The sequence below is a fragment of the Gadus chalcogrammus genome, chromosome 18 (assembly GCF_026213295.1).
Source record: "Gadus chalcogrammus isolate NIFS_2021 chromosome 18, NIFS_Gcha_1.0, whole genome shotgun sequence".
NCBI lineage: Eukaryota > Metazoa > Chordata > Actinopteri > Gadiformes > Gadidae > Gadus > Gadus chalcogrammus.
This window is the reverse complement of record NC_079429.1, coordinates 1789296-1801941: the sequence shown is the minus strand read 5'-3', so window position 1 is coordinate 1801941 and position 12646 is coordinate 1789296. Positions and strand designations below refer to the sequence as shown.

At 43.4% G+C, this 12646-nt stretch overlaps 1 protein-coding gene across 1 annotated transcript; it reads left to right on the top strand.

Moving 5' to 3' along the window:
• Positions 1 to 91: 91 nt before the first annotated feature.
• rpp30 (ribonuclease P/MRP 30 subunit) lies at positions 92 to 5683 on the top strand. Its single transcript, XM_056577040.1, has 12 exons — positions 92 to 332; positions 459 to 517; positions 690 to 746; positions 886 to 951; positions 1829 to 1900; positions 2007 to 2096; positions 2190 to 2306; positions 4296 to 4325; positions 4409 to 4446; positions 4713 to 4792; positions 5001 to 5066; positions 5313 to 5683. The coding sequence occupies exons 1-12, from the start codon at positions 251 to 253 to the stop codon at positions 5459 to 5461; spliced, it is 906 nt and encodes a 301-aa protein (XP_056433015.1). The 5' UTR covers positions 92 to 250; the 3' UTR covers positions 5462 to 5683.
• The last annotated feature ends 6963 nt before the right edge of the window (positions 5684 to 12646 follow it).

The window sequence follows — 12646 nt, the reverse complement described above, 5'->3', positions numbered from 1 at the left end:
TGTATCATCAATATATATTTATTAACAATGCGTGTTTGTTTCCTGGAAGGCAAAACCAAGGAATATCGACTATAAACGGAAACGGAAATACGTCTTCTTGATACAACTACATTTCCCGTCAGACGTTTCGGCCCCAGTAGCCCCACATGTTGACAGAAAGCTTCCCTATCAGACGTCCAATACCTCAAACATAACATATTTATTCTGCATGTAGGTAATGTTAAACCTTACATCTTAGACCTCAACCAACATGTCTTTGTTCATGGACCTCAACCTTCCCTTCACTGCGGACAAGAAGAGACTCAAGACCCTCCTGGAAACAGCCGCCCACCGTAACTACTCTACTAAGAATAATGATGTTACTTAATTTAACCTGTGATCTTTATTTTTTAGCGTCTTTAACTCCCTACGAATATTTATCACTGGGTAATTGTATTGTATTTCTTTCTTTGGGTCAGTTGGCTTCTCCACAGTCGCCATCAACTATGTGCATAAGGCGCAGAGCAAGGGCAAAAAGGTTTGATTCAGCATCACCAACAATGACCAGACCAGCACTAACATAACTCCACGAACGCCACCTGCAGCACCACTATAGCCACCACCACCCCTATCAACACCAACCCTGCTATAATCAACACCAACGTCATGATCATCTCCATCCACTGACCCGACACACTGTTAACTTCCAGGAGATTCCCAAACCGACGCCGCTTGACCAACTAGTAGACGAGCTTCCAATAGTCCAGGTAAGAGGGTTAGGGTTGGTAAGAATACTGCGTTAGTAAGGCAGGAATGTCTAAGAACGATGGTTGTTGATGGGACTATTAATAAGAAAATAATAATAAATGTTCTCTCTCTCTCTCGCTCGCTCTCTCTCTCTCTCAGGGGAGATCTCGGCCTATCAAAATTCTCAACAGACTGACCATCTTGGTAACAGACTCCAATCACTATGTAAGCTTATTTACTCATTATTAATATGAACAATATTTACTTGCTAGGGGTGTACTAAAAGGGCTCCGGTGTAAAAGGATGTGATCCTGAGAGGTGCGATCCAGGTGGGTGAGATAGAGGTTGCGTTCTAGAGGGATGTGGTCTAGTGATCTACAGGGATTTATATGCAGAGGGATGTGATCTAAATTTCATGGGGATCTGACCCAGATAGACTTTATCTAGGTCTAGGGCAGGGATGGGCAACTCACATAATTAAAAAAATAAATAATAATTTCTCGAGTTACAGAAAACTCGGTCAAGAAAGATTTGAAGAATTCATAGAATTCAAAGGCAAACCCATGTGTCTAGTTTGCTTAGGAACGATATCCGTTATTAAAGATATCCACTTAAGTTGCCACTACAACTACTACAACTGCAATGAATATCATGCTTGTTGGGTTTGAGTTCATTGAGTTGTTGCACTTAATGTTGGGCCACGTTTTTCAGTTTTGGGACATCATTGAATGATGATGTATGTGAGCCCTTTGCACTGATAAAAATACTGACCATTCATTTGGCTGTTTGAGCGTGGAAAACATGAAATTAATGTATGTTGGTTTAATTAACATACCGTACATAGGTTAGGATTCTGGAAGAATTTTTAGGTAGTGGCCATCCCCAAAATTCACCAGAATACACCAGAATACAGGAAATCATATCTACCAAATTCAAAATTGTGTAGCTTCTCTCAGCTCACGTTTAGTTGAAGTGTGCAGTCATGTGAAAAATGACTGCACACTTGTGGCCCTCTTTGTCATGAGAGTTGCCCATCCCTGATCTAGGGGGATGGCTCTAGAGGAGTTAGTGATCTGTGGTGTGTGTTCTCCGATCTCCTCAGCGAACAAATGCAGCTGAGTATAAAGCTTACGACATCCTGGCTGTTCATCCAACCACAGAAAAACTTTTCCATGTAAGCCAGCAACACGCACGCACACGTACAACACATTTATGTTCAAACGTAAAATGTGTATCAACTGTGTGTGTGTCTTCGTGTGTGTGTGTGTGTGTGTGTGGAGGCGGCATGCATGACGTTTGACGTGGACATCATCTGCATCACTATAACAGAGCGGCTTCCCTTCTTCTTCAAAAGGGCACCCATCAACGCGGTGAGTCTTCATCACCATACACAAGCGCCCAGCATAATCATCAGGCATACGACTCCTGTGGAGTCATGATTGTGTGTGTCCGTGTGTGTGCAGGCCAGAGAGAGAGGGGTGATGTTTGAGGTGTGCTACGCCGCGGCTATCAGAGACTCCACCATGAGGCGCTACACCCTTACCAACGGCCTGGCGCTGGTGGAGCGCAACAACGGAAAGGTCAGTCGGTCCGTCTGTCTTCACAAACTGTCTGTATCACGGCGGTTACAGATTGGATTTAAAGATTTGCCGTTTGTTATGTTCGTAATACGCCGTCAGAAGTAGAGCATCTGTGATTGACCGGGCAAGAGCAGGGGTCACACCCAACTTACCTGGGGGCCGCTGGAGGTAGAGCCTGGGTCAGGCTGGGCCGCATCAAGTATTCCACAGAAGAATCGAGCACAACTGACCCAATCAAAGCTATATAGATCGGGCTATCATTAGATGACGTTGGCTATGTCATCGCTGACAACAGGGGACATTTCAAAGTGGTTGGTGGAAACCGGCACTTTTTAGTGTCCTTTGGCTTTTTTCGGGACTCGGGACACGCAACTCAAAATTGGGACTGTCCCGGCAAATCCGGGACATCTGGTCACCCTATCACAAGTGATAAAAAAGCGTGGCAAACGACTCAGCAAAAATGTGCGTTTAACAACATCGCAAGGGCCGCACTAACACTAAACTTTGATGTCAAGTAGGGAGCCACAAAATATCATCCCGCGGGCCTCAATTGGCCCCCGGGCCGCGAGTTTGAGACCCCTGGGCAAGAGGGATTCTCCAAAACGATCTCACTCACTCACTCACTCACTCACTCACTCACTCACTCACTCACTCACTCACTCACTCACTCACTCACTCACTCACTCACTCACTCACTCACTCACTCACTCACTCACTCACTCACTCACTCACTCACTCACTCACTCACTCACTCACTCTCTAATAACTGACCGGTGGCTTGGCCATTTCTAACAAACCAAACTAAAATAATCGCTCTTGAATGTTACCTATTTCTATCAGTTTTAATAATGTAAAGAATATATTGTTTAACAGTGTTGGGAGCAACGCGTTAGAAAAGTAATGTGATTACTGTAATGTATCACTTTTTGCTGTAACGCGGTAATGTAAGGCATTACAAAAAAAAAAAGGTAATATTTTACTCTGTACAAATCCCAGTAACGTGCGTTACAAGGCATTTTAACCCGAAATCAACTGGTATGTTTTTATACAAATTCGCCAACACCGCGAGATTCGCAGAGGAGAAAAAAACCCGCACAAATGTTTCCTTCTTCTTACTGCTAGAGGAGAAGATGACAGCAGATGACAACAGCAGAGTCGGACTCTACATTTGAGAGATGGTACTGTAGCCAAGCGTTCTGGGTTCGCCCATACTGTAGTATTATAGAAAACAATGAACTGGACCGGAGACGAGATAGTGTGTTCAGCAGCCAGCTCCGCTTCACTTTAACCTCAGACACACCCACACAACACATCAGCTGTAACACTTCCCGAACTTCCCCCCTACGGCAACTCACGAGGGACACACCTCATTTTCCAAACTAAACACAGAACAGTCTGTTACACTACATTGCATCCAAAGCTGCGCTACTGGCTTCCGTCTCACTGCCCAAGTTTAAGCTGCGCTGAGTGGTTGACGGGGGAACCGACCTATGGCTATGGCCATAGCCATTATGTAGGTCTAGCTATGTCATTCATTATGCTATGAATTCTCTGTGAATGTAAGAAAATAAAGGGATAGAAATGTAAAAAGGGTTGTGTATCTTGTGACTTTTTTTTTTTAAATCTCTATCGATTTCGATACCTAAAGATACAGTATTTCTATTATAAAATGTATTGCATCATGAGCCATAACTGCGACCATTATATTGTACATTTGTTAGCCTTAAGCCTAGCTCAGTCATTATGACAACCACATCAGCTCCTGCTGTGTAATGAGCTGCATTGAACACAAGATCTATTGAGAACACCAAATCCATATTTCCTGTTATTTTGGTGAAAGTAGTGTAATGCCTTACAATTCAAAGACAGTAATACTGTAATGTAACTAATTACTTTGAAATGACGGTAACAAGTAATAAATAATGCATTACGCTGTTGAAGTAACTTGCCCAACACTGTTGTTTAATAAAGTTATACTTTTTCCCCCAGAATGTCATCATCTCCAGCGGGACGGACAAGGTTAGTTTTAATCAAACATCTTAAAGATTCAAATGTTGTCTACATTTCTTTCGATAACCCCTTTATTCATTTTGTTGTGACAGGCTTTAGAGCTCAGAGGACCTTATGATATCGCCAACCTGTATCCTTCATCCATTGCACATGTCTATCTTTATATAACACCTGTTTTGTAGTGGTGATATGGTTATATTACAGATATATAGACGTATCTATGTATTAAATGTATAATCTTAAGTGTTTAGGGGACTACAGCTGGAAATGAGCCAAATAGGCTGAAGCTGCTCCTTTTACTGCACAGTTAATTAAAAGGGACTGTCCACAAAACTACAAGCAAACAAACTAAAGTATCGATATGTTAAGTATATCATCTTTAACGTGAGCGTTCAGAGCTCAGTTGTTTGGTATGTCGGAGGCGGAGGCGAAGGACGGGGTGTCCTCAAACTGTCGCTCGGTTCTGCTGCACGCAGGTACGGTACCGTGACTGCACCACTGCATCTGGCATTACCGCGAATCACACTACGAGAGCCAGTATTACTACTACCTACGATGACATGACGGACATAATATTGATTACAGATCAAAGATCAACTGATCTGATGTGAATGTCAACGTTAGTTCAGCCTAATCTGGTGATCTGGTAAATCTTACTGTGTCTGTCCACATTTCTGTCTTCAGAAACGAGGAAAACGGCTTCTGGAATCATCTACACAGTGAAAACACCTAAAGACACGGAACCAAAAGGTAGGCCAACCAAATCTATTTTAGCAGGACTCTGGTCTAACTCTTTCTCTATAGGACTCTGGTCCAACTCTGTTTCTATAGGACTCTGGTCTAACTCTTCTTCTGTAGGACTCTGGTCTAACTCTTTCTCTATAGGACTCTGGTCTAACTCTTTTTCTGTAGGACTATGGTCTAAGTTTCTCCGTAGGACTGGGGTCTAACTTTCTGCTTGAGGATCAAACTTATTTGTATTGTTTTATTTTACAGAGACCGACACAGATACCGTCTCCATGGTAACGGATGAGCCTCCTTCAGCGAAAAAACAAAAAACCTCTGCAGAGACCGACACAGATACCGTCTCCATGGTAACGGATGAGCCTCCTCCAGCGAAAAAACAAAAAACCTCTGCTAGTTAACCGCTACTGGTGTGCGTATCGGTAGCCATTTTGTTTTGCTGTCGAATTTGCTAACGTATCAGACTTTTTTTTGTTTCATCCCCTGCTTTTTTTTTTTTTTCTTTTTTCACCTTTTGTCTGACAGCTCAATCTGAAAGAGACAAGCTGTCAATTTTGATGTCTTTGACTAATAAGACATCATTGTTAAAACGTAATAAATAAATAAATACTCTATTGACTTTGAGTTGTTGGTTTGTATGTGGTAGAGGGACTACAGCTATATATATATATATATATATATATCTATCACTGGACTGAAATGCATTACCTTCTGTAAAGCAAAAGATGTACCAATTTATTTTAATTTTATACACTGAATCATTGCAGTACCCCGGGTGACCACAGCGTGTCACTGTTGGGCTGCCAAGGAGCTGTGAAATTACTAACCCGAAACTACTTTCACTAAGATTGAGGTGAACGATCTTAAATATTTCTAGATTCTGAAAATTACTAAACTACACTAACAATTTAGGGTATACTATTCTAACGGTTGGATGCATTTTTACTTGTATCAGACTTTGAGTTTCAGATTTGTTTCTATTCAACTGGATGTATTTGGATCAAAATGTTACCTTTAAGCCGACTCTTGGGAATTCTGTTGGATCGCCTCATTATAACACGGAACGTTTAAATCAGTTAGTAATAATTTGTTTCCCCTTGTTTTTGTGTGCCTAATGCGATGGACCTCCAGGGAGATTGGGGTTTTGAAGTGACTGGAGTTCAGCTGTGCTCTGAGGTGAAAGTCTGTGGTGGAGCTCTGCGATAGAGCTTTGCTCTCTGGTGGAGCTCTGCGGTGGAGCTCTATGATGGAGCTGTGCTCTGGTGGAGCTCTGCGGTGGAGCTCTATGATGGAGCTGTGCTCTGCAGTGGAGCTCTGCGGTGGAGCTCTATGATGGAGCTGTGCTCTGCAGTGTAGCTCTGCGGTGGAGCTCTGCGGTGGAGCTCTATGATGGAGCTGTGCTCTGTGGTGGAGCTCTGCGGTGGAGCTCTATGATGGAGCTGTGCTCTGTGGTGGAGCTCTGCGGTGGAGCTCTATGATGGAGCTGTGCTCTGCGGTGGAGCTCTCTGATAGAGCTGTGCTCTGCGGTGGAGCTCTACGGTGGGTTCTGTCTGACAGAGACAAAGAGAAGAAACCTTATTATGTAGATAAGTGTTGGGTTGAGATAAGTGAAGTTATTATAGTGTTTGGTTATTATTAAACACAATGCAGAGCCAGACGTACGTCTGGATAAAACCAAAACACGTTTTAGTATTCAGGAAGCAGTTATCCTCATGAATGTGGAGTTGGAGTGTAAGTCCTTAGAATCTGGAGGAGAAGTCTTCACTGCTGCAGTGCTTGGTGATTAAAAATAGGCTGAAGTAAAAGGTTTACTTCTCTTTCTCGCTATCTTTCACCGACACACACACACACACAGACACACACACAACCACTCCTTACCTCACACACACACACACACATCCTCTATTCCTCTCTACCTATTTTCTTTCTACCTCTCTCTGTTTACCTCTCTCCATACTCATTATACGAGAGAATCATATTTACAGACAGACGGACAGAGCATGAACGACAAAAAGGAAAAAGGACCGAATCAGACGGAAAGAGAGGGATGGAAGGAGAGAGGGAGGGAGGGAGGGAGGGATGGAAGGAGAGAGGGAGGGAGGGAGGGATGGAAGGAGAGAGGGAGGGGAGGGAGGGAGGGAGGGAGAGCGAGCAGAAAGAGTCAATCATTCTGTGTTCTCCAGAGGCTGGTAAACGAGTGGAAAACGATTTGACCACCGCAGCTCAAAGGAAACACAGAAGGTGGGGGAGGGAAGGAGGGAGTGAATTAGGGAGGGGGGAGTGAAGGAACGAGGAGTGAGTGAAGGACGGTGGGGGGAGTGAACGAGAGGGGGTGGAGGAGGGAGGGAGAGAGGGAGTTAAAGAAGGAGGGAGGAAGTAGTGAAGATGGAAGAAGTGAGTGACGAAAGGAGGGAGGGGTGAGTGAGGGAGGAAGAGAGAGGGGGGAGAGTGAAGGAGGGAGGGGGGAGTGAAGGAGAGGGGGGGAGTGAAGGAGAGGGGGGGAGTGAAGAAGGGAGAGAGGGAGGATCTAAGAAAGAGAGGAGGGGGGAGGGAGGGAGCGGAGACTGACGGAGGAAGGAGGGAGAGAGGGAAGGAGGGAGAGAGGGAAGGAGGAGAATGACGGAGGGAAGAGGGAGGAGAGAGTAAAGGAGGGAGGGAGGAGGAAGGCAGGGTTGAGTGAAGGTCACTAAAGTGCCAAACGCTGTTTCAGAAGAACTCGGCTCCCCAAGGCTCACACCCCTTCTCCCCTGACCTCCTAAATCTCATCCATCAATCCATCATCCAGCATCCAACATCTCTCCCTCCAGCCGTCCATCAATCCATCATCCAGCATCCAACATCTCTCCCTCCAGCCGTCCATCAATCCATCATCCATCCAGGGTACCTGTGGTCCTCCTTGAGCTCTCTACCTCTACCTGTAGCTTAACGAACAATCCCACTCTGATTAAGTCACTATAAGGCCTCCCCCTGCTTTACCTGAACATCAGTTTCCCATATCATTTGTAAAAATGTCTTTGTTGTGCCAACTCTGTCTAAGAGCATTGCTTGATCACGCCTGCGACAAACTTAAACAATAGTAGTAGCCCTCTGGCCTTACGCGATACGTTTTCTTTGTCCATAAACGCCATACTGAGTGAATCGTGTATTGCCCCTCAAAACAGAAAGGGCTATACATATATACTGTTTGTGGTGAAGAGCATGCTCTCGCTAAATACTATTCAGCAGAATCCACGCAAGGTAGCCATTTTGACAAATTCTCTCAAGTGACGGATGTTTAACTGAAGCCAGGATTGACGGCTGAATTCACTCTCACGTTCTAAAAGTGTCTTCTAAATTACTAATTTGTCCTTTTAATAAATAGTCATGTAAGCGTAAAGGGGGTTACGGTTGCTCTAGAATGCTCTAAACCTCTCAATAAAACAAACCACCCAACTGAATGCATGACCTTAAAGTAAGGTTTCCTCTGAAAGCACCCACTGAGCGGTCTAGCTGACGGGTGGATGTTGTAGCGTTAGCGCTGCATGTTAGCTTCTTGTAGCATCTCTCCGAGCGTAAAACATGGAGTCCCCCAGGCCGTCCCTCTGTTAATGCTTCATTTAAAGATGTTTGTTGCATCTCTCTCTCTCTCTCTCTCTCTCTCTCTCTCTCAAAAACACAACTCAGTCCTCATCCTCTTCTAGTGAGCTTACGCCAAGTTTCCGCCGAGCCGGCAGCTAGCTAACGCCACGCTAACATTGAGCTACAGCTATCACCAAGCTAACACCAAGCTAACGGCCCCAGTACAACCACAGTCTGTTGCTGGTTCAGCTCGGAGCTGCCCATTAGAACCACAGTATTTTACCTGTGGACACTGGGAGCTGGCCAGTAAAACCAGAGTCTTCTTTTTGATACACTGGGAACTAGTGCAACCATCATCTGGTTATACTTTGAGCTGGCAACTGGGAGCCGAGACCTTTTTCTACCATGTAGAACCATGGTGTGTGTGTGTGTGTGTGTGTGTGTGTGTAGTTGTGTGTGTGTGTGTGTAGTTGTGTGTGTTTTATGCGCTCTGGGTGGGAGTTCTCTTTTTGTGACATCATAAGCCTTAACCTTTGACCTCAATCTGAACCCTCACCTCCCACTAATCGAGCTTTCACAGTCCAGAGCTCACACACACACACACACAAATACACACACACCCACACACACACACGCACACAAACACACACACAAACACCCACACACAAGCACACACACACGCACACGCACACACACACACACACACACACCCTGGAGGTGGAGTTAGAGCAGTCCAGCGTGTGATTGGTGGAGAGGTAATCCATCATGTTCAGCTGTCTGTCTGTCAGTCAGCCCCACTCGGCCATCTTGGATGCTCAAACACACTCTCTTTAACAGGCGGATAACTATTACCTTAATTATAACTATTAAATATTATACTATAACTATACGCATACACTCTCTAACAGGCAGATAACTATAACGATATTTAGAATTAATTTCTATTATACTATAACTATACGCATATACTCTCTAACAGGCAGATATAACTACAACTTTTACTATTACTATTTTATATCAGATAACTATATAACTAAGAAGGGAGGGATCGTCATTTTAGGGTTTAGTTTCAAAATCGTGCTTTGTTCCGCTCTTTTCTGCTCTCTCTCTCTCTTTACAACTCTTCAATCTTACCGGCAATGAAAACGTTATGAAGTGTTTTAAGGCTATATTTCGGTTAAAGCTATGTATGAGGCCTAAGTGTTTTAACCAGTGTAAAGAGTTAGTTAAAGCTATATATTAAGGGCTGTAAATTAGGATTCTTATTCAAATTGTAAATGGCTACTTTTCCTGCTGATGCTGACATGAAAGATGCTGACAAGCAGAAAAAGTGTGCATGCGTGTGTGTGTTTGTGTGTGCGTGTGTACTTGTGCGTGTATGAGCGTGTTTTTCTTCAGGAGTTTTGTTTTTTTGATGTGACAGCACATCCCCCAAGCCTTGTGTTTCATGAGGAGGTTGGATTTAATACTTTGTGGACGTGAACACACATTCAGAACATTTACCGTTTAGAGCTAACGTCGGAAAATAATCGGATATGTTGGTTTGGTCTTTTTCGGTCGTTTTCTGGTTTCCAATGACCTCCTTGTTTGGACAACAAGAACAACAACATGAGGAAAAACCAAGTCACTCCTCACCATTAATCAGAAACTCTGTTGTATTTAACAAGCGCTCAGTTACTCTGTGTTGTACAAGTAGGCCTACATGCTGACTTGGTATTTGGACGATAGACAAATAGCATTTATCTGTAATTTGTTGTCAATTGTGGATCGTTAAGTTTAAAATTGATGTATCATACACTTGTGTTAAAGTATTTAAAAGGTATATTGGATATTTGAATTATGAAGAAAATATGAACCAAAATGTTTTACCTTAATTAACCTAGTAGGCCTGTGTAAAATACTAGCCTACTTCTTCTATTCTACTTCTACCACTATGATGACTACTAGCCTACAAATACGTATACTACTGCTACGTCTTTTACTACTACCACTACTACTCTGCTACTATTACTACTAGTCTACTACTACCACTACTACTCTGCTACTATTACTACTAGTCTACTACTACCACTACTACTCTGCTACTCTTACTACTAGTCTACTACTACCACTACTACGACTACTTATATTACTAATAGTACAACTACTAATATAGTAATATTAATACTATGAGTTCTACTACTACTAATACTGATAGTACTACTACTACTAGCTACTACTACTACTACTGGAACGTCATAAGTTATACTAGTTATGACGTTAGGTATGGCAATGCACCAGTACAGACACAACTAGGTGAATATATTTCCACCAGCTGGACAGAAAAATTAGCTTATTTTACCCTGACGACTCGTGACTAAGGTCCGTAAGCCACCGGGCCATGATTAGGTAGTCATCATGGTACAGGAGTCAGGGAGGGACCGGGGCCAGAGCACCGGGGTCAGCGACACCTGCTCCGGCGACGAGTGCCATGGGAGCCCTCCCCACAGGGAGTCTGGACATCAGTTCACCGTCTCATCTCACAGACGGAGCTCATCGTTCTGTGCTGCCACTAAAAAACTACTAATATAGCCTTCTATTAACAATAATACTAATAATGAACAGAACGACGAGGTTTAACATCTAATACATAACAATTAAGACCACTGTCTACGTATTTTATGTGGGATTGTGTCTCGCTAGCGCTTCTCCGCGCTGCAGTCCTGTCTCTATCCACAAGGGATCGCTGTGGGACCAACTATTCATTTAAATGGAGTAGAGACGGCATCTACCCATCTAGTTAACCCAGTTAATACATACAATATTATCATTATTATATTCTATGAATAATACCAGTTTTATTAATATTGTTAGTAATACAATTCTTATTTTTATAATCACACACAGAGACAGAAAGTTAGGTTATATTCTATATTTTTGTGTACTGGAAGCCATACAGTGTCTCTTGCTTTTACACACACACACACACACACACACACACACACACACACACACACACACACACACACACACACACACACACACACACACACACACACACACACACACACACACACAGTGAATATCCGTTAGGGGTCATGTCCCAGGACATCCCATAGTAGGATTACATGTAAATCAGTTGCCATGGTGACACGCTCTATTGGCCTCATGCCAATGAACCTCTGCAACACACGCGCACACACACACACACACACACACACACACACACACACACACACACACACACACACACACACACACACACACACACACACACACACACACACACACACACACACACACACACACACACACACAGTTGGTTTGTTTGTTTTTTGAGAATCAACCAGGTTTACAACAACCTTGCTCCTCTCCTCTCTCCTCCTCCCTCCTTCCCCCCTCCAACCTCTCCTTCCTTCTCCTCCAAAAAGAGTGTTTATTATAAGAACAAAGAACTAACAAATCTGACTGTTCAGCCTTGTGTGTTGGGTTGTGGTTGTGTGTGTGTGTGTGTGTGTGTGTGTGTGTGTGTGTGTGTTTGTGTTTGTTTTATTCTTATATCAACAGTTACTATAATTATACACAGCCTCATAGCCTGTATACAGAGGAAGGTACAGACTCATAGCCACAGAGAAAGGTACAGACTCATTGCTAGAGAGGAAAATACAGGGCCGATGTCGACATCCCAGACATGACCAAAAGGACATGACAATTTGACATAATCAAATTTAGCATTTTTTTTTACTTTGTATATTTGTGGTATTCTAACTATTACTTTATACATTGTATATTGTCCTATTATTATTGTCATCCCTATTTCGCTTTGTTTAAATGTCCTGCTTTGGCAATGTAGATGTTTGAGAGAGAGAGAGAGAGAGAGAGAGAGAGAGAGAGAGAGAGGAGAAGAGAGAGAGAGAGAGAGAGAAGAGAGAGAGAGAGAGAGAGAGAGAGAGAGAGAGAGAGAGAGAAGAAGAGAGATAGAGAGAGAGAGGACATGAAGCTAGTCTGGATGCCAAACACATTTTCATGGAATTCTCCCTGGAATTTCC

What these genes read in the sequence shown, in the direction of transcription:
- rpp30 (XM_056577040.1), top strand. Translation starts at nt 251, where the DNA reads ATGTCTTTGTTCATGGACCTCAACCTTCCCTTCACTGCGGACAAGAAG. An exon ending in TGGAGCGCAACAACGGAAAG is followed by an intron (nt 2,307 to 4,295) that starts GTCAGTCGGTCC and finishes TTTTTCCCCCAG; the next exon opens with AATGTCATCATCTCCAGCGG. An exon ending in CCTTATGATATCGCCAACCT is followed by an intron (nt 4,447 to 4,712) that starts GTATCCTTCATC and finishes GTGAGCGTTCAG; the next exon opens with AGCTCAGTTGTTTGGTATGT.